This window comes from Pelodiscus sinensis, chromosome 2 (genome assembly GCF_052426305.1).
Source record: "Pelodiscus sinensis isolate ZL-2025 chromosome 2, ASM5242630v1, whole genome shotgun sequence".
In the NCBI taxonomy this organism is placed as follows: domain Eukaryota; kingdom Metazoa; phylum Chordata; order Testudines; family Trionychidae; genus Pelodiscus; species Pelodiscus sinensis.
Genome location: NC_143053.1, coordinates 148,487,882 through 148,512,224, shown reverse-complemented (window position 1 = coordinate 148,512,224; position 24,343 = coordinate 148,487,882). Strand labels below are relative to the sequence as shown.

The 24,343-nt window shown below is 40.0% G+C and overlaps 1 protein-coding gene across 5 annotated transcripts in view; it reads right to left on the bottom strand.

The window, feature by feature from the left end:
* The window catches only part of COL15A1 (collagen type XV alpha 1 chain), a 268,400-nt gene that overhangs the window by 87,191 nt on the left and 156,866 nt on the right, over window positions 1-24,343 (bottom strand). For all 5 annotated transcript variants that reach the window (XM_075921580.2, XM_075921581.2, XM_075921579.2 and 2 more), the window contains 7 exons: window positions 17,917-17,979; window positions 15,925-15,960; window positions 15,301-15,426; window positions 12,969-13,037; window positions 8,128-8,172; window positions 4,143-4,187; window positions 2,150-2,212 (listed from right to left, as the gene is read on the bottom strand). In XM_075921580.2, the coding sequence (XP_075777695.2) occupies window positions 2,150-2,212; window positions 4,143-4,187; window positions 8,128-8,172; window positions 12,969-13,037; window positions 15,301-15,426; window positions 15,925-15,960; window positions 17,917-17,979 (447 nt within the window). The remainder of the gene's footprint in view (window positions 1-2,149; window positions 2,213-4,142; window positions 4,188-8,127; window positions 8,173-12,968; window positions 13,038-15,300; window positions 15,427-15,924; window positions 15,961-17,916; window positions 17,980-24,343) is intronic.

Sequence of the window (24,343 nt, the reverse complement as noted above, 5' to 3'; positions counted from 1 at the left end):
TTGAATGTTTTTAGTCATTTCTACTCAGGCCCGCAGATGGGGAAGGAGGCAAATGTGGCCGTTGTTCTGGGGGCTGGTGTTTCATAAAGGTCCAGAGCTCTCTGCTGGTGCTGGAGCATCACACAACATTCTCCAGGCAGCTCTTAGGGCTGCCTGAGTGACGGGGCATGCTTTGCCATGCTCCAGGCAGCTCTGAGGGTGGGGCCAAAGGGGTGCACACAGTGGTCCAGCTGACACTGCGGGACGGCTGCCTCATCCCTGCCCCATCTGCACGAAGCTCTGCCTCTTTTGGAAGCACAGAGCTGCCTCCCTCTCCATCTTGTCCAGGGGCCTAGCGAAGCTGTTGTCTTTCTCTACCGTCTTTGACAACATAAAAGTATGAGGAAGGAAACAGACAAAGCTAGTATTTTCCACATAATGCACTGCTTTTTTTCCCCTAAGGAAGGACAAGTATGAGATTTACTGCTTCTCTATTATGACATAAACTGATATCTTAACAGAAAGCTGATTTGTTAAAAAGAGTAAATCCAGACCTTACTTTTTGTTAGAGTTTATACTTGTTTTTTTTCAATTGGTAATTTAAAAAAAAATGAAAATACATATTAGTTTGCAGCTATATGGCACTTGATTTCTATACCTCAGAGTAATTTACAAAGGTGGGTAACATTTTATAGACAAGGAAGCCAGACCTACAGTTGGTGCAAGTCAGCATGGATTTATACCACCTGGAGTTCCAGCCAAATAATGTGAGCGACAAATAGGTTTAAATGGCATGCCCAAAGATAAGGAGCAAATCAGCTTCATAATCAGGTTTACAACCCAGATTTCCTGTTTCCAACCTCTGTCTTCAATTTACAAAAATACATATACCCCTGATACAATTATGTAAATACTTCACTGCATAATACATTCTATTGAACTGGGGTGACACTGCTAACCTAACATAATCCAGGAAATTTTAAGGATGTTAAATATCAGTTAATTTACTAGTCGAGTAATCAAAAGAATTTCCATTGACTACTCAGCTGGTCGATAGGCACTTCCACATTCCTCCTTTGAAATTCCTCCTCCCAGCCGGGGCTTTTGTGCATTTCAAAGTTGGAACACTGCATGCGGTCTGGGGCCAGCAGGAAGTCCTGCTGACTCCAGGATTCACATGCTTTGAAATGCACAAGATCCTGACATGGAGCCCAGTCTCAGCAGTGACTTACCATTGCCTCAGGCTGCACACCGTATGCCAGCTTTGAAATGTACCAGAGTCTCCAGGGGGGACTCAGAGTTCCCTGCTGACCCAGAGCTCCATACGGCGCTGCCACTTTGAAATGCCAAGTGGAGCTGGGGTCAGCTCAGGACTCCCTAGCTGATCCCGGGCTCTGTGCGACATTTCTGCAGAACCTGGGGTCAGCTGGGAACTCCTCAGCTGACCCTGGGCTCTGCTTGCTTTGAAATGCCACACGCTGAGCCTGGGATTAGCTAGGGAGTGCCCACTGACCCCGGGCTTCATGCGGCACTGCTGCTTTGCAACACTGGGGCGGCATTTCAAAGGGGCAGTGCCGCACAGCTGATCCTGGGCTCTGTGCAGTGCTGCCCCTTTGAAACACTGCCATGGGGTTACTGAGTTACACACACAAGAGCATTAAAAACCTCTCGGCATCTATTGTTTTCCTCCTCCAATTGAAAAAAAAAATAAAGTGCCATTCTGGCACTTTATTCCAGAATGTATGCAAACCAAAAAAATGTCATAGGTCAACGTCTTTTCTGCCAAGTTTCAGTACAGAGTGAATTAAATTCTTAACAATATTGGGGCTTGCAGATTTCTCTAGAAGCAGAAACTTTGCAATACACTTAGATACAGGTTATACCAGTCTCCAATTTTTTCATAGTGTGGGCCATGTCCTACTATACAAACATATCTGTTACAATTACAGTTAACTTTTTACATATTAACACAATATTAGGAAAGCATCACATGTATTTCCAAGCTTCTCATTCTGTTGCATACATGGATGAGAGTCGACACAATGCGACCAGCCATCTCTCCATGGACCACTAATATTTACTCTTGGGATTACTGGTATTTCCTGGACTATAGTTTGGGTACAACTGTGTACATGATCACACAAGGAAAGAGTATGGTGGTACAACTCACTGCATCTCCAGGACGTCCAGCAACACCAGGAAATCCAGGTTTTCCATCTGCACCTTGTGCACCCTATCATAACAGAAATACACATTCTATTACTAATTTTAAATTGTATCCCATCTAGTTCAATGCAGCATCCATGGTATTTCACCAGAGTTGTAGAAAGCTGCTCAATCATGCCATTGGAAAAGTTCTAAATATCACACAGTAACCAATCATTTAAAAATAAATCAGCTAATAAGCAATTAAGAAAGCAGCAGACATATATAGAGCTATACTTTCATGCATTGGTTTCTTTATGTTTGGGCACATTATTTCAGGGGATACTAGAATCACTCACACATAGCAGCCAAGCTGTGAGATTCCCTCATTGAGGGAGACAAATTCATGTGGCATTGTAGTTTTAAAATGAAGTTTTGCTTTTGGAAGGGATTTTTGTTTTTGTTTATTTACCATATAATGCTCAACAAGACTTTCTACAAGAAAAACAAAGCTGTAAAGATTCTAAATCTGCCAGATGGTGCTGGTTATGTTTACCATCCTGGATTCTCTACCTGAAAGAAGGACTTAAAGATGATAGCTCATAACATTTGAAATCTCCATTTTTCCTTTTAGTTATTACAGCACCAATAATCTTAATAGCACTGATGTTGCTGCTTCATTAAGTACAGTTTGTATCCTTCTGCATCACCTCAGCTTTCCTCTGCCAGCTACAAAGCATGCTCCTGAAGAACAAATGGGCACTTCAGTAACAGTGGGTAAAATTTTCTAAAGAACCCAAGTGCCTTAGGAGACCAAGTTCCATTTTCAACATGGCACTTGGCAGTCTAAATCTCATTGAAGGTTAATGGGACAAAGGCTCCTAAATACAAGAGTCATTTTTTAAAATGAGACTTGGGGTATACCTATACTGCAGTCAACCAACTCACTGACCTGCCCCACATTTAGGAAAGTCTGCCTCAGACTAATTTTGAGACTTCCCTGAAGTGTAGACATGCTATTTCAAAATAAGCTATTTTAGAATAAGTATTCCAGAATAGCTTATTTCAAAATAAATGTGCATAACTCATCCTCTTAGGGTATCTGCCAATGTTGTTCTATTATTTATGAACTGAACAGACTGATTCTGATCGCTTATTTTTTACATAGCTTTGTAGTCACCTCATTCACAACAGTTATGCACTTTGGAAATATGACTTAAAACATTATTTATCACAACTGCATACAGTGATAATTACTGAGGGAAAGGTCATAAAGCAGAAGATTTTCTCCAACAATAGTTCATATAAGAAAATAAGGTAGGACCTTGAAGAAATCAAGAACTTTCTTACTCATCAGCACAGTAGAGAAATGGTATCTCCATACAGATTGTGCAAGTTCAAAATATGTACAGCAGATGGAATTTATAACAAGCAGCAACCACTACAATATGTCATTTTATTAAAATTAAAACAAGCAGGCGCTGTTATGATACAACTGTGATAAGAGTTCTGCAAACAGAGTATCAGATTAGTCACTGCTTTAATGCAGTTTTACACCACTGTAACTCTGTTGATAACATTGAAGTCATGCTGGTGTACAACTGGAGTAAGTAACTCAGTAGAGAATCAGACCCACCATATTTTAAACATTGTAGTATCTGTCAACAGATCACACAGTTTACAGATAACGATAATTCTCCTCAGATAGTTTACAAAATCGCTGGGAATAGACTGTGTGTGTAATTAGTATTCTCAGGGCCAGATTTACACCCTTAGGCACAGTATCTTTAGCACCCCCCACTGCCTACAGCTGACTTTCGTGTTGCACAGTTTTAGAGAGGTAATGCACCTCTAGAATGCAGGTGGTCCTAGGTATATGATTTCTGTGCCTAACTGGAAATATGTCCCTGAATATTGTGTTAATGTAATCAACATTTACCATCATTTTAGTGTATAAAGAGAGTAAATGGAGCAGAAAAAACAGTGAATTTGTAAATCAATGTCAATGACTTCCTCACCTTTAAACCTGCTAGACCTGGTGGACCAGTATCCCCCTTTTCTCCCTGAAATGTTGAAACAGAAAAAAGGCCACGTTAAATATTAAAATGCAGCATAACAACAGTGATTTAAAAACTTGCTTGTATAGAATTAAATAAAAATTTTGTCAGCTTTACAGTGGTGTAACTCCCCTAATTTTTTTATAGAGAGAATGAATATTGATTAACTTCAGCAGAGTTACACTGGTTTAAATTGGAAATCAAGCATTGATGAATCAGGCCCAAGACAGAATGACTCTGTCTGTTGAAATGTTTTCCAAAATATTCTTTTAGGAATGATTTTATTTATGATAACTAGACCTCGCTGGTTTCTGGTAGAAAAAGGAGTTTTTCATAGTAATTATCATTATCCTCTCTAAAAACAGATTTTAGAGAGGACAGTTATCAGCTGGAAGCAGAACACTAAGGTTATCATGATAGATGATGTGTGCACATCATTGATCTGGGGTGGGACAACTCTCCTATAAAAATATGATTAATTATACCACACTAAACTTATAATTTAGTTGGACTTTAAAGTCCACAGGATTTCTATTTAGATTTCTAGGGTTCTTTGTCACTCAGAAAAGGTTAAAACTGCATTTTGCATTGACTTCACAAAAATCAATTTCATCTGTGAAAAGGGGGTGCAAAACCCTAATATGAGCTCACAATGGGGACACAGAACATCTACTTTACACTCATCTTTCATTGGAGTAAATTACTTCCTGAGGTACAAGGCAATGTAGAAATCAGGGGCTTTCATTGTCAGGGCAGAAATCACTCAAGAGCTACCAACAAAAGGCTGTTTTAAATGGAGTAATAGTCGATGTGTTAAAATCTGTAAAGTGATTCACAGGATTATGCCAGACTGAAAAATAGCACTCTAAGAGAAAATGGTTAATTGTCCATTCCTGCCAACTACTGAAGGAAAGATAGGTCATACAAAACTGGTTTGGTAGACAAATATAACAGACGTGTGACCACTGAGGCACTTAGGATCTAGGCACAACCCATTCATATCTGAGGCCCAAATCCTCACAGATATTTAGGTGCCTAGCTCCATGGGAATTTGGGACCTAAATACTTTTGAGGATCTGGGCCTAAGTGCCTCACAAATAAATTAATTCATCCTTACAACCAATTACTATCTCCATTCTACATATGAGATGGTGAGGCACAAAGAGATTAAGTAATTTGCCTGAGGTCACATAGGAAGTCCATGGCAGAGCTGGAAAGATCTTGGAAATTCTATTCCAAGTTCTTTCATCACAAACCATCCTACCTTTCTTCTGTCACTATGGTTACAATGGATGGGTCTTTTGGAATCTTTTCTTTTGGAAGACGAGAGGGGCAGGTTTTTCTGTAAGCTACAGAGCCACTTCCTGGAACTCATAAACCCACACATTTTGGGCACTACTAACATGTCACCTTGAGCTAACAAAGGACAAAGAGGGATTGCATTGAGCCAAAACAAGATTGGATAGAACAACAGACTTCTCCTTGCCAAGTTACAGCCAGTACTTCCAACAAAAATCGCCTATTATTGCTCATCTAGTGATATTTTATTTTTCCTTGTCCAACAAATGTAGCTGTAAGACACCCTGAACTGGATTTGTGATTATCATTAATCAGAATAAGCAAGGTGGGATGCTCTGACTGAAAAGAGTTCAGAGGAAACTCCACAAAGGAGAACCTCATGATGTTTCCTACACTCTAGTCTGATGGGCATTACAAGGTGTGAGCATGATCTGTCCTTGAGTATCCTTATTCACAGAGCTATGGAGCATTGCAGCTTTATTGACGTCTCTAGGAACTGTGTGTATATATGCAGCATCTCCATAAATCAGGCAGCTTATGCAGATGCCTAAATATGGACTTAGGTACTTACCCATGGGCACTCAAGTTAGAATGTTTTGACTTTGCTGTTTATTTATTGTCATGCTCTACAATAGAACGTATCATAAGGGCCCTTGGCTTTTGGTTTTTACTGAAAACCTCCAAAATATTCCTAGGTTTCAAAAAATAAAATGTTTGGATTTTTCAGCTGCTCAAACTCCCAAGACATAGCTCCCCACCTCACTGACTGCTGGCCTTGTGCAAAGAATAACTGCTAGTTGGTGGCTACCTCAGCTTCACAGAGAGGGATTAAAATGGGCAAGGAGACTATGAAGACCACCAGTTGTTACAGTGGCAGGCCATAACGAGAGGATGCTGTACTTTTGAGAACTGGCCACTCCTGATCCTGGAGTGTGGACCCAGGGCAAACAGTTCCATCCCTTTTCCCCACACCATCCCGCAGGCTACCCCTTTCCACCCATCTCTTCCTCCAACCAGCAACCCCCTCACTCTCGCTCACTGCTTTTGTATTAGGCAACCCTTCCCCCCAAATAGGCCCCTGCTTCCCCATGATGCCCCCTCTGAGTAGCTGGGCCTAGGAACACGTCACTGCTCATAAAGGTTCCTCAAGGCTCAGAACTGAATCCACGTCACCGGCTGGACTGAACTTTTTCTGTCCCTGGGCTAGGAACAGATCACACTAATCCCCACATAGGCCCAGAGAGTAAGCTGAGAAGTGCTGAGACTCTCTGAAAAAAGCTGCTGTGCATCTACACTAGCCAGGACTTTTAGAATTCACTCTGAAGACCTTTTATCAAGTGTAACTGCACAAGTCAACAGTAAACTCTTTTTTTTAGAAAGAAGGGATTTTTTGTATTGGGGATTAGATAAACTATAAACTCTCACTTTTCTCTAAGGCAGAACTACTCAACATTCAGCCTGTTTGTTTGCGGCCTGCAGTGCAGTTTGGGTTTACGCAGGGCTCAACATGCAGCCCATGGGTGGGATCCTTTGAACATGGCCTCCACTGGGAACACACTCCATAATGGCGAGTCAATATACTGGTCTTCTGTTGATATGTGTTTTAGTGGTTAAATTCCTGGACTATCATTGCTCATTAAAAGTGCTGTCATATGAGTGGAAATCGGGTAAATATTGCATTTTATTAATATCAACAGAACTGACTTCAATGGAGCCTGCATGTTGCGTAGTGTTTCCTTAATCTTTGTATTCATGCCCGTCAGTGTGAAAGAAGGTATTTGCATATATTTGCATGTACATGCAACCACACTTAAGTTGCGGCCGTTGGCATGTGCTGTGAGTATCACTGTGGCCCCCAAGTTTTCGAAGTTGAGAGCCCTGCTCTAAGGGCATGTCTACACATATGGCACCAAAATGGTACTAAAACAGCGGTGCTGCTACAGCACATGTGGTGAAGATGTTCTATGCTCATAGGAGGTATCTCTCCCATCAGTATAGGTCTGTGCATATAGCACTTATGTTGATGTAACTTGTGTCACTCAGGAGAGTGGAAAATTCACACTCCTGAATGACATACATTTTGCCCACATAAATGGTAGTAGAGACATATACTAATTGTTGTCTTCTTTCTGACTGCCTAACCCCCATTACTAACCCTGATATATACCTGAAAAATCATAATGTGAATTTTTGGCACTGATTTTCACCCATTTTTAAATTATTGAAATAAAAATGGATACATTCCTGGAAAATAAATACACAAATAAAATTTGAAAATGAAAGGCCTCCCATAGAGCATTTAATTATACGTTTAGCTAACCAGGCAGGGCAAAATACTATTCTCACTACATGGATATAAATGTGGAATAACACCACTAAGGCAAATTCCAAAATAAAATCCTTATTACTGACATAAAAAAATGGCTCACTGTATTTAGGGCATGTCAATAATAGCCAGAAAACACTTTTTTATTTGATTTTTTAAAAAGAGAAAGCTTTAGTATAAAAAAACAAAATAAAAAATGACCTGGATTATTGTAAATATGGCAAACCACAGTGGAAAATACAAAATACAAATGTGTGTGTGTATATATATCTATATATATATATATGCTGACTTTCAAATGCATTTTGTTATATCAGTTACCTTTGGTCCCATTGGCCCACGCTGTCCAGTCTCTCCAACAGGACCCTGCAAAATATATTGAGTTTACTAATATGTCATCATATAATTTCATATTCATATTCAGTATTCATATCCAGTGACAAACAAGTTTACCAGAGCCACAGAAAAGTCTTTTAGTAGCAGTATCAACAGAAAGAATTAAAATGCAAAAAAAAAAAAAAAAAAAAAAAAAAAAAAAAGTAGATACTTGGAAGTCTAGCTGTTCAATATTTTCTTATAGCTGTCATTAGGTATTCTGCCTATCATATTTAAAGTTGCCCAAGTGTTTCTATTCCAGAGAGGTGCTAATATTTTTTTCAGTTGTTTACCTGGTTGAAATTCTAAAGGTATGTTCTCAGCTTAGGAGCAAAACAGTTTAAATAGAAATGAAGAAGCCATTTTTATGATTGGGGAGAATAAAAAGAAATATACTTTCCCCATCATGAAACATCTTTGTGGTCCTTTTTTATTTGAGCAGCACAAGCCTGGAAGTGCTGTTAGATCAGGGCTGGGCAAGATGCAGTCTGGGGGGATGGATCTTGCCCACCTAACATTTTGTTCCGGCCCTGGACTGCATCTGGCCACTTTCTATTTATATCCTGCTGCCTGTGCCACCAAATTTCCAGGTGGTGGCTCAGGCAGCAGGATCCCATTTAAATGTCTCCTGGCTGTGGCACTACCTTGGCAGGGCCTGGAGCTGTAAGCCTTTAATAGCTGCAGCTGCCAGACAATGCGGTAGCAGCAGGGCTGGGAGCTGAGAGCCCTTTTCTGTGTTTTTAATTCAAAGCCTGTGGCCCCAGACAACTCTGGGGGAAAGCTAGTCCTCAACCCCACCTCTTCCACCCCAGACCCCACCCCTTCTGTGGGGTGGAGGGTAGAGCCAGCTCATGACCATGTTGCAAAAATTCATTAAATGGTCTCCCTGCGAAAATTATTACCCACCCCTATGTTAGATGGCAAAATGTAAAATTTGGCAGGAAGTGACAATATTCCTTGCCTTGTAGATGTGACTTTTGGGGAGGTGGTGAAAACACCTTGCGATTTGTCAACATTATAAACATTTAAAAAACCTACTTTGTGCACACACATTACATTTTTGTAATTCAGCTAGGGAACCTGACAGCTTCCACGGGGCCTTGGACAAGATGGGGGGGGGGGGGGACTGGATCTGTACTCTCAGAAAGGCAGCACTGAGCGCCTCCTGGAATGCACCATGCTGGCCCCACCCCCCAGCCCTTAGCGCTGCCCAGCCCTTAGTGCTCCTGAGCATGGTGCTCCAGCAGTGATGTAAAAGGTCCAGGGCTCTGCAGCAATGGCGGCCAGAGCCCTGGGTCCCTTTGAATGGCCAGGATTGGGCCATCCTCTTAGAAGCAGACAATCTTCCTTTTAACACAGCCAGAAAATTCTAGGGCTTTTTTTTTTTTTTTTTTTTTTTAAAAGGATGTAAGTAGCTCATTGTGGCAAAGCTTTTCCACAGGGAAAACAGAAAAACTCTGAAATCATTTTCAGGATTAGAAGGAAGTGTCTCTCTGCTTTATTGGCCTAAGCAAATATAGGCAATGGGGAAAGCAAACTTTTAGAGTTCTATTCAAAAGCAATAAGGCATATTATTTGTTAGTTACAGCAAAGTACTTTGGAATAGCATCTGCCTTGAAAGCAACTTTGGGAGTAAGGATGTCAGGTAGACAGTTCGAAGGGGGGCAAGTTTTGGCTGCTTGTTTATTTTAGCTGTCTGGCTGTGGCTCTGATTTTTTGTAAATAGAATGGTTTTGGCTATTCTTTCTTCTTGTTTAAAATGGACTATAAAGAGATAATACCTGCCCTAAAAATGAAGTTTGGGTCAAGTGATGTTTCAGCATCAGCAGTGAAGCGTCAGACCATTTTAGCCACTGGCTTTTAAAACTGGCCCTTGGCACAGTGTTGGCTCCAGCATTCATCAATCTCTGCAGGTGAGGGTGGTGAGAGAGGGGCTATGCTCTTCCTGCAAAGTCATGATGACTTCAAATGGGAGAGGATGGGAAGTTGTGGTGCTGGGAAATGGCAGACTCCTGGCCTCCACCAGGAAGCACAGCATAAACAGTGGATGGTGCTGCTATAATGAAGGCATGACCACAGTGGCTGAGAACACTCTGATTCAAGTGCACCTCCTTCCCTGCAGTATCTGCTAAGAGCATTTGCATGGAGCCCTGATGGATTTTAGAGTTGTCTCCACTGGCAAAAGTTCTAGGGAGGGTGATGGAAGAAACAGAATCATGTTCCAGCCCTTACTGGCTCAGAATAGTGTATTTGGTTCTTTCCTGTCCTGAGCAGCATGAATCTGGCTCAAATATGCCAATCCCCTCTTCCCCAAACTGCCCATGATATGAACTCTGTGCAAAACTCTGCAGCTTACAATGGAATGGGAAAAAGCCTACATATCCACTAGGTCCCTAATTCTGATTTTCTAGAGGGCTCAATTTATCAAATTGGATTTCCATTTTTCACTTGCCCTGATTCCAAACTCAGCAGGTATAGATTAAAGATTAGGCTGTAATCAGAACACAAATCCTACAACGGCTTAAGAATACTGAAAGTTTTTTTACTGGAGCCTGAAACTAAAATGGAAGACAAGACATATATTAATTTGTGTCCCGGTCCTGCAACCCATATTCAAGTAGCCAATGGAAGTTAACAGGACTACTCTTTTGAGGCAGGATTACTCACACAAGTAAAACTTTCCGGTTCAGACTATCTAGTCACTAATGGGAACAATGTCATGCTAAAAGAGACTAGTCAAACTGTTACTACTCAAGATTAATAGTTATGTAGTTGTGTGTGAAATACCTACTAATGATGGAAAGGTATTGTTTATTTTTATTTTTTTTAGTCAAGGCATATTCTCTATTTTTTTTCTGTTCTTTACATGAAATTCAAACCAAGAAAAAGTATAGCTAAGGGGACAAAGAATGAAGCATCTGAATTAGACTCTTATTGCGTACTGGGAATTAATTAAAAAATGTGTGTTTTTACTAGTGCAGCGCTCATGAAACTGAGTAACTAATAAGAGCTGTGAAACCAGTCACAGGGAGGGCAGTATGTGCAGCATGCTCAATTCACTTCAGTCCGCTCTGCAATTTCCCCTACTCTTCCAGTCTTCAGCTGTTTTTAAGCAGAACTGTCCTACTGTACCAAGCTTATAATGGCTTTGTGATATAAACAAATGCCTTAATTAATAATTCTATGTGACCTAAAACTCAGAATTTATGCAAGGTCTCTGAAGGTGAAAGGCCAGAACATTAACCCAGTGTGTTATTCCAGGTGGTATGTTTCATGGGTCTGCCAATTATAGTTGAGGTACATTATACAGTGGGGCACTGAATTTCACTTTTAAGGATTTACTTTCATTTCACCATGGAATGCATGTCTGCTTCTGAACATTAGGGAAACAGTAGATTTGAGTCAAATTTTACATAACTGTTATTTTGAAAAAAAACCTGAAGAAAAGAAAACATTTTGATTTGACATTTTTTAAACAAAAATGTTTAGCTTTTTCTAGCTGGAAATGACTTTTTATTTTGAAACGTTCTTTAATTTTTTGAAGTTACCAACTCATAAAATCCCTTATATTCCCAGCTCTAGTCAAAAGCTACATGAATTTCTATTGTGTAGAGAACACAATAGCAAAAATGTATTAGCATTCAGGAAAGCAATTCTGGAGATAGAAGAGTTTTCACAAACTCTCCGAGTTTGTATCTTGGAGATGATGAACATGAAGTGATCACAGTAGGCAGAGAGTGACAGTGACCTGGATACTGAAGGGTTTACAATGTCATAAGCTGCAGAATGCAAAGGATAAAGGAGTATGAGAAAGAAAAAGAGTCTTTTAGACAATCAGCAGTGAGTCATTATAGACCGCTGTAAAACCAATTTAAATGGAATAGAAAGGGTAAAAGCTAAATTATAGGAGATACATGGGGAGTTAGAAGAAGATCACAGAAACTGCCATACCAGATCAGAGCAATGTCTGCCTAGTTCAGTATCTCGTTACAGACAATGGGAAGTTCCAGATGCTTCAGTGGACAGTTGTGGAATAAATTACCCCCAGGGGAAATCAGTCATAAGTTGGCTTATGCCAGGACACATAAGCGTTAATTTTAAAAAAGAATTGTATCCTGGCTAATGTAACTCGAGATGTTTTTATTATCTGTATATAAAGGAAAGGGAAGGAGGGAGGCTTCACATGCTGCTCCTGCCTCCAGCAAAATTTTTCAGCTCCGACTGGTCGGAAACTGGCCAATGAGAACTGAGAGATTTTGCTGGGAGATGGGGGAAGTGCGTGAAGCCTACCCCCTTCTTTCCCAGGGTCCAGGTCAGAGAGCAGCCAGCCGTTTAAAGTGGTGTTTGATACTCTGTGGCTAAGGGTCCTGGTGAGGAGGCCATGGCCTGGATCTGGTGGCTTGGCAGGCCGGATTCAGCCCAGGATATGCATCTTGCCAATCCTGACAAACTAATCAACTGTCCAAAAAGTACACGAAAACTACACAGATTTTATGGGCAACACCCTGATATAATTGAGTACAATATAAATCTAGAGCAACTCAATCAAAACCAGTGGAATTACTTGAAATTTCACCTGGGAGAGACAGCACTAAATGCTCTACTACATATTTTTCTTAAGACAGAAAGACTAGACACTGGCTCTGCATACATTCAGAATTGTAGAATATGGACGGCCGACTTAAAACACCCAAAAGTCTTCCAGACAGACTGAATCTAAATTGGAAGAGTAAATTTCAAATGATTAAAAAACCCAAATAAACCAAAAAACAAGCCAAAAACCTTACATTTGGCATTCTTGATCCTGGAAATCTGGGTTCACTTAACAAACTGATGTCCCCTGACCCTTCCATGTCCTATAGTGAAAAAAGGGAGAATCACATAGAATGTTACATTTTACCCTCTCCTCCATTTTACCTCAGGACTTTCACTTGAATGTAAAGAGCAAAGGCACCTAACAAGCACCAGATATACTTCAAATTCTCCTCTAAACCATTTTTCTGTCAATTCACTGCTAAATGTTAGAAATGAGACATATTCAAACGTGGGAACAGCACAGTGATTCTTTGTGCCAATCAAGAATCACGCAGAGTGACAGGTTGGCTACTTTACCAGCCTGCATTATTTTAGATTGAAAAAAACCCTGGAAAATGGAGTGAAAGTAATTTTCCATTTTTAAGAGTACTGCCCACTACTTTAAATTCTAGTGTGGGATTTGTGTTTTACCATTTAACTATCTCAGACCATTTTGCTGCTCTGGATAGCTGTTCTTACTGTAATTACTTCTCAAAGCTAAATTGCTTAAACATTTATATCTGGTTCTGGCAGGGGACGATCTGGGGGCATTTTGCCAAGCAGCCTAATTGTGATTCAAGAATGAAAGTTATTTCTTCCCCTCACAATTGAATGCTGGGCTCCTGCCTGTGATTACTGCAGATGCAAAAGGCAACTCACATGGTTTGCTGACATGTGCATGAGCTGAGAGAACAGCAATGTCCATACACAGAAGGCTTTCTGAGGCAGAAGGCAGATCTCTATTATAAGGGAATGTGCATTTTCTTTAATGCATGCCAATTCTTTTACAACAGTGGAGACTGCAATGCTCTCTCTCAATCTATTTCTATCTCACTTAAACACCACACTATCAGGGCAGAAAAGCAAGGATGCATACTGCCGACCCCTCCTCCCCCCTTCTTTTCACAAATAATAAGTCAAAGTGTACCAAATACCAAATGAAATATCTCTTGAGAGTATGAGCTGTGAACTGTTTAGCTGTTTGCTCACTTCCCAGGGTGAATGCACCATGCTATCTACACAGCAGGAAGTCGAAGGAAGAACACTCTTCCTTCTACTTCCCTTACTCTTCGTAAAATGTGGTTTACAGGAGTCAGAGTAAGAAGTCCTCCAGCTCAACATTATTTTAAAATAATGTCTTGCAGTGTAACACGCTCTTTGTTATTTTGGAATAACGTCAGTTATTCTGAAATAACATTATTGTGTAGACATAGCCTAAGGTGCCACAGGACTACTTGTTGTTTTTCCATATTTAGTGTATTCAATATATCTTATAGAGTAAATAAAGGGAAGTATAAAGGAACAATGCAAACACTGAAGGAACCCAATATTTATATATCTCAGATAAAATTGGCAAATTCTAAAGGTCGCCACCCTATCCCGGGTCGGATGTTTGCAAATTGTTAGCCAAACATTATTTATTCCTCACACAATGTTAATTCTTGTTTACTGGCCTGATGTATATTATGTTCTCTTAAAAAAAAAAAAGCTAGAGAGCCTTTCAGTACACCAGAAAGGGAAGATAGAATTTGCCTCAGTGTGTTTCACTCCCAATGCCCAGAGATAGTTATTTTCTGAACTATGAGCTGCTTTCAAATAAAAGGCAGAACTGAGAACCCTAGGTGAGCAAAAATTTTAAAATGGAGGAGGAACTATATGCATAAATGAAATGTAATGTTTCAATTTTCAGTCTTCATTTGTTTGGTTTTATGAGAAAACGTCCTATTGAGGATTATACTACATGGGGCCACTACCAATTTTTTAAATGTTGAGTCTTTCAGCCTTACATAATTTACCTGCCAGAACCAAATGTATGGCTTCTACAGTGTGATCAATGGCTTCTAAAAAGATAGCCTGTGAAAACTGGCATCAGAATTTGCAGCTCAATTTTAAAGCACAAAGGCAGCTGTCATCATATATTTAAGTCTATACTATAAAGTATTTACACACTAACATAAACTACTAATGTGCTTATAAAAATTGAGTGATAAAAGCTTTTGCTTATAACCCAACAACAATTCTATTGCTGGCATTAAGAATACTGAATAATTTTACAAAAGTAACTTAGAGAAATCAATTAGCACTGAACAATAATTATGGCCAAAGAGAGGGCCAAGTTCCACTGAGATAAAAAAACAGTGAATAACTTCTGTGTAGACTGGCAGAAAACAAAATAAACTTGAAGAGAACCTTTATGGGCAGAATTCAGTGTGATCAGATTTGTTATTAAGATAGTTAGGCAGGAAACGCATTAAAGAGCATGTTGTCCTTCCATTGAATCCAATAACTTTGTATACACGATTAACCCTTTTAACAGAAGAGCACCTCAAATCCAAACCCATAGCCTGGGCCAGGTGGTCCTGGTGGTCCTTGAAGTCCAGGCTTTCCAGGCTGGCCATCATCACCTGCCTGGCCTTTTGGGCCTGGTGATCCAATATCTCCAGCATCTCCCTAAAGCAAAAGGGAAACATGATTTTATTGAGTAGTTGCAACAGGTAGATATGATTACAGAATTTGATTGTCTGAAAAGTATGTTCACTGATAACTAGTTTGAAGAATAATAATCTTCTGGATTTCTTCCGTCCAAGGTTCTCACTTTTAAGAAAATATTGAATTAAGTTTTGCAATATCCTTGAGATACGGGGTTTACCTTGCTTTATACCTGTGAAACGAAGTCAATAAGAGATTAAGTCATTAGCCCCAACAAAGCAGATCAGAGCTGGGAACAAGAACCCAGGTCCCCTGGTTCCTAAGCCTTGGTCCAAAATAAAAATTCCAAATATTATGAATATTTTTCATTTTGTTAATCTGGTTTATAAGGGTTTTCTTTCAACTGTTTTCAGGAAACTTTTGATAGGCAGAATACAATGCCAAATTATATGTGACACGCTGTCTCTGAAGGATGATGTTATCTGATTCCTAGAAATAAACAAAGCTCAATCCTCTTACCTTTGGACCAGCTGCACCTGGAAGACCTTGATCACCCTGTAAAATAAAATCAATGCCAGTTAATTGAGCAGGATTAAAAGATTTAGGCATAGAGAACAGAGATATATGCTCTGCTTAATTCAGTGAATACCTTTGTTGTTGACTTTATTGGGATCAGGATATCATAAGCATTAAACCTGCTAGTTAAAATCAACAATAGCCTGCAGTTGAGTAATTACATCTGCAAATTACTAGAGCTTCCAGCATGATTTGTGGTCAGTGAGCAATCCATATTTTGATTATTGCAGCAGGGTTTTAGAGGTTTGGACCACACAGAATGAAATATCAAGGATGAACTCTTCATCCCACTGCAGTCAATGGCAAAATTCTTATTGGGAGCTAGATTTGATGTACTCTTCATCTGTGGGAAATCTCTATTTGAAAGGGATACAGGAACCCTGATATAAACAAGCAGAGTTACAAGATTTTTTTCTGCCCTCATGTTCTCTGAATGTATTCTTTTACCTTATTCAGCTTTTACTGACTCCTCTTTCACTCTCTCCATCTCTTTCCCCTGCTGCTCTCTTCCTCTTCAGTTTACAGAACGGGAAGAAATCCAGAGTATGAAAACAGCTTTTTCTACCCACAGCGTGTTAATAGCAATATATATCATATCTGGCCAAATACTATAGTCCCTATACAAGCAGACAGTGGGAATTTTGACTGTATGAGGACTCAATAGATAGAATAAGCCCCAATGGTACAACTATAGGAGATAAATAATGAATGATTTGCTAGAAAAAGTAACCACAGGAAGCATGTAAAACTCCTCTCAGCAGGTAGAAATGGATTTGGCAGACTTGATGGTGCTGCTATGCTCTGACAGCTCTCTGAGCAACTGTAGCGTTTGTAGTGCTTCATTTATAATTTAATTCTGATCAGATACATATAGTGTGGAAGACAACTGGCCTTATCCCCCTTTCTGATGAATATGCTCTGCATGAAAATGTCTTTCTTCCAACTAATTCCTCTTGCCTACAGACTTTTACTCTACAACCCGATATGCAGGTTAATTTAATTTTCTGTAACCAGTCATGGGAACTTTTCCATTGACTACAAAGGACACAAGAATAAGCTCTGAGCTCTGGAACAAGGAACTTATTTGAACTCTCTCTGGTCCATCTCGGCGTTGTGTGTGAGAGTCACTGGTATCTCCACACAGTGGCCCATAGCGCTCCATGTACACCACAGTATTGCCAAACCTGAACATACAAAACTCATGAATCAGCCTCAACAAAATCATGAGACTGGCTAAAAAAATCATGAGATTTTTTAAAAAGAAAATATTGGTGTTCTTTTCTTTGCCATCTGTTTGTGAACCCTTACTGTGCACTTCTGTCCCATTTTCCAAATTTTCTCTGCAACAGTAAGGGCAGACATTTATTCGTTTGCCATAAAAACAGAGATTCTTATGCAATCTGTTGACCCTGGGAACGTCAGCTTTAAGAAAACACTATATACTCCAAAACTCAGGACCAATTGCAAATGTAGACAACACTGAGGACAATACAGGAGGTTTACACCTGCCCTCACATAAGCAGGGCAAAAGGTGAAAAAGAGAAAAGACTATAGAATTCAAAGTTAAGTGGTTCCGGTGGCCCCAACCCATAAAAATGCAGTGGAAGGACTGCAGCAGGGTGCTGTGAGGCAACTATATGCCAGTCTGGGATGGCGGGATGAGTTTCATTCTCCCATAGACTTTACTTACATAAACACAACTATTATTCTGCCTTTTTATGGATGAATTACATGGAATTGTTCACATATTTTGCACATTATCTATTGAGAAAAACCAGGACTGGACACCACATGACATTATAAAGTTGTGCAAATGGCCCTGTGAGATGTTTAACAAGCCTTAGGAGCTGAATTCAGCAAACTATTCATGGACTGCTGCCACTCAGAAATAACTAAAATGTTATGCTGAACTGGGCCCTTAGATTCTTAACTTACTTTTTCTCCTTTCTTTCCTGGAGGACCCACCATTCCATCCAGCCCAGGAGGTCCTTGGGGCCCCTGCAAATGATAGTAAGCATAAGCATCTGTCCCAATTGCAAAGAAAACACCACAGTCAAAGAAATTTATTTGAACTCTGACTGCTTAAAAATAAACAAGCCCTAGTAACCTGACTCCAATGAGTTGTATTTCTGAGTTTTTATTCATGTAGTGTTGGTCTTTATGCTACTGCAGAGTAACTCTAAGAAGTGGGCGCCCACAGACATTAAGTGAACCTGAGAGGGGGTACTTGGAGAAAGAAAGGAAGAATGGGGAAGGGAATTTGTGGGCCCTTATCAGGGGATAACAGAACTTCCAGGCCCCTGGACAAGCAGAGAAGGGAGACCACTCTGTGCTCCCGGAAGGGGCAGAAATACACGGAGAAAGGGTGGGGTTGGGGATAGCCAGCCCCCAGAGCCTCCCAGAGTGCAGTGCATGGCGCTCCAGAGGCAAATTAAAGGACCTGGGTCTCTGACTGCTGCTACTATGGTAGCAATGGCAGCAGCTGGAGCCCTGGGCCCTTTTGAATTGCTGGATCCTGGGGCAGTTGCCTTCTTTGCCTCCCCACCTGTCGGTGAGCCTGGCCCTTGTGAATGGGACTGGAGAGACAGGAGGAACTGTAGGAAAAGAAAGGAAAAATAAAAGACAACAAAAGAAAACAGAAAAAAGGAGGAAATTCAGCCACACAGTGTAAAAGGGAAAGAAAATCTAGACATTGGCAAGCACAGAAGAGAGAGCAGAATAAGGAATGGGAAAGGGTAGGGTGGAAGGAAGAATAAAACAAAGAGAGTGAGGGAAGAAAAAGTAATATATTAAAGTTAAAAAGAAACAGATCCAAGAACAGAATGTTGAAGGAAAACCACTCTCTCTCTCTCTCTCTCTCTCACACACACACACACACACAAAGAGCTGTAGGGGGAGCTAGAGGTAGAGGGAAAGAATTAAAAGCTAGGCAGACTGGAACACGAGACTTGTCAGGCCCCTGCTTTGTGCTCAGATCATGATGAGACCTTTCCCAAACAGGAAATTCTACTTCCTCCTCTATCTTCTAGATCTTCACAAAAATGTAACATAGTATGGGCAGCCCAGAACAGTGCCTTTGATACTGATGGTTTCAAGTGTTGAGCAGGCACTTGAAATTTGGCAAGTGAGTTGTGCCAAGGATGTGCCTTTTGCCAGCCCCATTAAAACGTCCCCAAATTTAGCCCAATTTATCAGCCTTTGAAATGTTTCACTAGGAACCTGCTCATAGAGACTTGTTAAGTGTTTGGTAGCTAAATTCCCCAGAGATTCTCTTTATAGGGTGTTCAAGCCCAGGGCTGCAGGAAGGGAGCAGGAATTTCCCTATAATTCCTCTTTATGGCTGCTGAAGGCCACCGTTGGGCTGGGCAGAAGAACACAGGGCAGGAGACTGTCTCCAGTGCTCACAATCAGGGTGGCTCTCAATTTAGTGGTGGCTGGGCCTCACCTAGAGATTGATGAGCCTGCTATAGTCACTCACCAAATGAGGACCCACTCAGGGGAGTAGCATTTCAAGCGGCAGCCTGTATAGAGAATTCAGATTGTGGAATGTGACAGATGTTTTCCAAATGTAACACTGGGCCATTAAATGAATGAGGCAATGCACCCCCAAAGTTATTACATTTGTCTGGCGCTTTTTAGGATAGTCACCCCTGGCCTCATATTTACCACACATCCCTCTTCACTTTCCATTTTTACCTTCAGGACCCACTGTCATTGATATGGTATAAATTTTTAACACTAACAAAATCAGAATTATTTTCATGATGGTGTAGGCCTATTTTATATTGTACAGTGAATATTTTGGCTGAAAGCGTTAGACTAGCATTAAAATTGCAATTATTTATTCATGAGTATAATTATTACTCATGCAGTGTACAATGATCTGAAGTTATTGTCTTACGGTGGCACATGTGCTTTGAAGCTTTTAAGTAATCTCCAGTATGCTATTACTTTACATTTAAATTCTTCTGCATCATTTCGTTACAAAATTGCACTCAAAACTTATTTTTAAAGAAAGGTAACCATATGAATGCTGACATAAGATGCAATGGTAAGATGCTATTTTAACTTCATGTACATTTAAAAAAGAAGCAAAATTGTATAACGCGATTAAAAATTGATGCATTTTAAAGCAGTTAGTAAAAATGATATTTCCTCTTACTAAAGATAGTTTTGATCCAAACATTTTTAAGACTTGTTTCCAATAAGAAAGCTGTTAAATAACTGAGTCCTTGATTCAGGTACTTAAGCATGACCTTAACTTTAAACAGATGAGTAATCCCACTGGAGTCGAGACTACTTACATGTTTATGTTATACATGTGCTTTAGTGCCTCGCTGAATGCAAGCATAATCCTGAAATAGCTGCAGGGGTAGGAGAGCAACTTACTTAAACATATAAATTACAGAGGGCCACTCCTGATTTTCCTCTTATTTATATCAGTGTAACTTTGGAATAGCTGCACTAAAACCAGGGGAATTACATTGGTATGGAAATCCATTTGGAAGCAGAGAATCAGGCCCAGAGCTCCTTTAACATGCTCATTTTAACAGCCTAATCATAGAGTTAGGGATTTTTATTATTAATTATTTTTATTCTAAAAGAGGATTCGTTCTATCATTGACCCTTAGATTTACACAGCATATCAAAGAGTCATGACAGTGTTTCTCAAAGAGGGCTGCGGGTCCACTTTGGGAAAACCTCTAGCAAGCGGGTGCATCTTAGATCACCTAAAGGATCTATTGCCACAGAGCTTCCCAGCTCTCCTGGGCTGGAAACGGTGAACTGGAGCCAATGGGAGCCACGAGGCTCCTTGGCTATGGACCCATTTGGTAAACAATGCAGTGAGAGCCCACTAGCAACTTTCCCACCGCGGGCTGGCAACCACTTCGAGAAACACTGAGTCATGAAATCTGCAAAATTTTAGTAAAATCAATTTCTCTACAAGGTCTTAAAATTCCTTGATTTTAGAAGAAACTAAAGTCTATTAACATAAGCAAGATACATGCTTAGACAAAGCTATTCAGCTCAGTATGTCCCCACAATTAGGCAGTTGTCTCAAAACAATTGGAACACCACATGCACAGAGCCATCAGATGACTGTGTAGCTTAAATGGAAGGGTTCTGAGCCCATAGTGCTAATGTAATTGGATCTATATTAGTGACTGCACAGAGCCTAGTATTCTGAGGTGGTTGCACTTCAAGGGCTTCAATGGGTGCGGACAGTGCTCATTGCCTCAGAAGTTCAGGCATCCTGTGCCATAAACGGAGAGTTGACAATGATTTCAGTGTGTGCTAGATCAAATGGCGACACCCTTGGTCATATGAATAGGCCTTGCCCTTTTAGTCATTGGTGGTAATGGGATTACTCACAAGAGTAAGGGTCTTACAGATTGAGATGATTGGCCTTGAAATCTCCAAAGGTTTATGCTTAACTTTACACTCTGACTAGTTCCTTTGAAAGTCATTTGATGATTCAAAGTGAGTGAAGTTATGTACTTTGACAGGGCTGGAGCTATTGCAATGTTCCGTCTTCACAGCAGCCATAAAGCAGTACTGCATGTACCATTAACAGTTGGACACTTCTTACAGCAGATGGTGTTATGGTCTGTTTTTCTCATGCAGAAGTCCTCTGCAAACTTACTTTATTAGGAGGAGACTCATTTGACTTATTTCTGCTTTCTAATTAATAGACTAAGGCACTGAAGGGCAACCAAGGCCACCGAGTGGGTCACTTGAGTGGCCTCCTTCATTTTAGTGGGCCACAAGATTGTCATGACAAAGACGGTGTCCTGGGATAGGGTAGCTTTATTAACTGTGCTTGCATACCTAGAATTTGCAGGGTGTGCTGACTGAACCGTAGCAGCGTTTTGATTGGAGGCAGAGCGAGCACACGGGCCTCATAATATTGTGTGCAATCAGCAGGCACCTCACTTCACATGCCCTTGCTTTACGTGCATGTCACTTTTGTAATGCCAGTAGGAAAAAAAACTATGCGGACCGAAAACCAAGAGAATCTGGCAACCTTTTGCGTGGGTAACAGTAAACAAAATGTCTCGTGGGCCTCCCATAGAACCTCCTGGTTCAATATTATTCAAAGGCTCATCCAAATGGAAGTATACATTGTTTATTGTGGTATCTGGTTTTCTTTTTGTACTGTATAGTAACAAGGCAGTTTAATACCAAAGCTAATGAAATTTGACTATTAAAAAGGCAAAAAGTTAATTTTAAAGTCAAAATATGAATGTAAAGAATATATATTCCTTCATTTTCTTTTAATCTTCACATCAGGGTGAATTTGTTTTTACTTCACCTTCCTTAGATGGACAACAGCAATACTCAAGACACTGAAAATCAATATGAACATACAAAAGTATTTCAAAGTGCTTTCCAAAGCAAAACATGCAACAGCAATATGCAAATGCAGCAATTAATGGACTAAGGCAACAGATTGTCTTGCCAAGATTTGCTAGTGAAACTCTTTGGACTTGAAGTTATACTCATCTGGCCTGATCTCTTTGGATGTGGTGATAGACAATGTTTTGTTCAAAATATCACCGTTAAGTAACTTGCTTGTCAGTAATAAGGATTACAATGTTTTGTTTTTTATTGTAGGGCCATATCCTGATTCCTGTGTATTGCTGCAGAGGGTTCTGATTGAATCAGAACCAATGTGGTTCTGGTGCAAAGGCAGTGAAAAGGAGAGGGGGAAAGAGACTGGAAGCTAAAGAGCATAGCTTTGCGGTGGACTCGAGTGGCAACTTCTCAAAATTATGTCAGAGCTATGGCAGAAACCTGACTCACAGGAAATAGCTGTGGGAGAGAGGCCTGGTTATGCAGAATCCTCTGATTATACTGCAACATCTGCTACAGTAGCAAGTTGACTCAGAGAGGCCACTTGAAATGGAATTTAACAAGTAGAATTAGCATGCAAGACAAGACTGCAAAATGGGCGGTGGCTTATAGTCTCAACAGTATCCGACCTGAAAAAACTTCCACTGAAATTGCATTCCAGGGCTCTTTCCTGTCAACTTAGAGCATCTTCACCAGATGCTCTCCAGTGCCGCAATTGCATCAGTGCAACTGCACTGCTGTAAATGATATAGTGTAGACATAGACTTAGAATCTCAGGAAGCACTCAGCATCATGCAGGACTGGGTTTACATTATCATGAATTGAAATGGTCTATGCCTAAATCTGCCTTTCTTCTATAAAGAAAGTCCCACAATATCTAGTAATCTTTGATTCTTGCTACAGTGCAAGAATGTGTCAACAACTATGTACCACTTAGTGAGAAAAATATTTCAGAAATTTCAAAAAAGTTCAGAAGTTTTGTACCTCCAGAACTTGCTGCATTCATTCTTGAGCATACAAAAGCATTGCAAAGCGCATTGCAAAGCAAAAATTGCAACAGCAATATGCAAATGCAGCAAAGAATAGACTAAGGTAACAGATTGTCTTGACAAGATTTGCTAGTGAAACTCTTCAGATTTACAGTTATACTCCTCAGAAGGCCTGGCCTTTTTGGGTGTGGTATTAGACAATGTTTTGTTCAAAATATCAGTTAACAGACTATGAGGCCAAACCACTTGAAATATTCTAATGATTTTCCTCTTTCCAAAATTTCTTTTTTTCCAGATTATATAAGTTTCTTGATAATGTTTTATGAAATGTAGCTGCTGTGCATTTTGTTCACTGTAGCTCATTTGTAGTACCATGGCTGAATTTCTTATTGGTCAAAAATTATTATTTCTCTTTTTTGTGGCTGTTCCTCTCCTCTCTCCCTCTCCTCCTGGTTGACCTTATAATGGAAGACTACCTTAATGAATTGCTTAATCTTTAAAAAAATTACATCTAAATAATAAAATGACACCTACAGAATAGATAACAAAATGAGGTTTTACAATTTTTTTAGCCGTGCTAAAGAGATCCCAGACTCAAGCAGAATCATTATAATTTCACAATACATTCACAAATAGAATGTTTCACCTTGACAAAGCCACTTGACAGTATTTAAAAAAAATGGACAGGAATCTCTGCCTTCTCTCTTTGTATATTTTGTTCTGCAAAACAATGCCAAAGGAACCTTTGTGATGATTCCTAGTACAAAACTCCTATAACAAGTGCTTTAATTTCAAGCATTGAGAAGAAGCAATATTTTGAATTCATGTCAGTGAAGTGGCAATGACACAGCTACAGAGCTATAAATAGCTCAGCTTTGTCTTCATAAAAGCATTTCAAATAAAATTTAAATCTGTTCAAAGGTTGGTAGAATATAAGAATGAGGGAAAAAAATACTAAAGTAGTCCAAGTAGTTAAAAAAATCCCTTTGCATAGTTATGTTTCTAGGCACCAGTCCTGA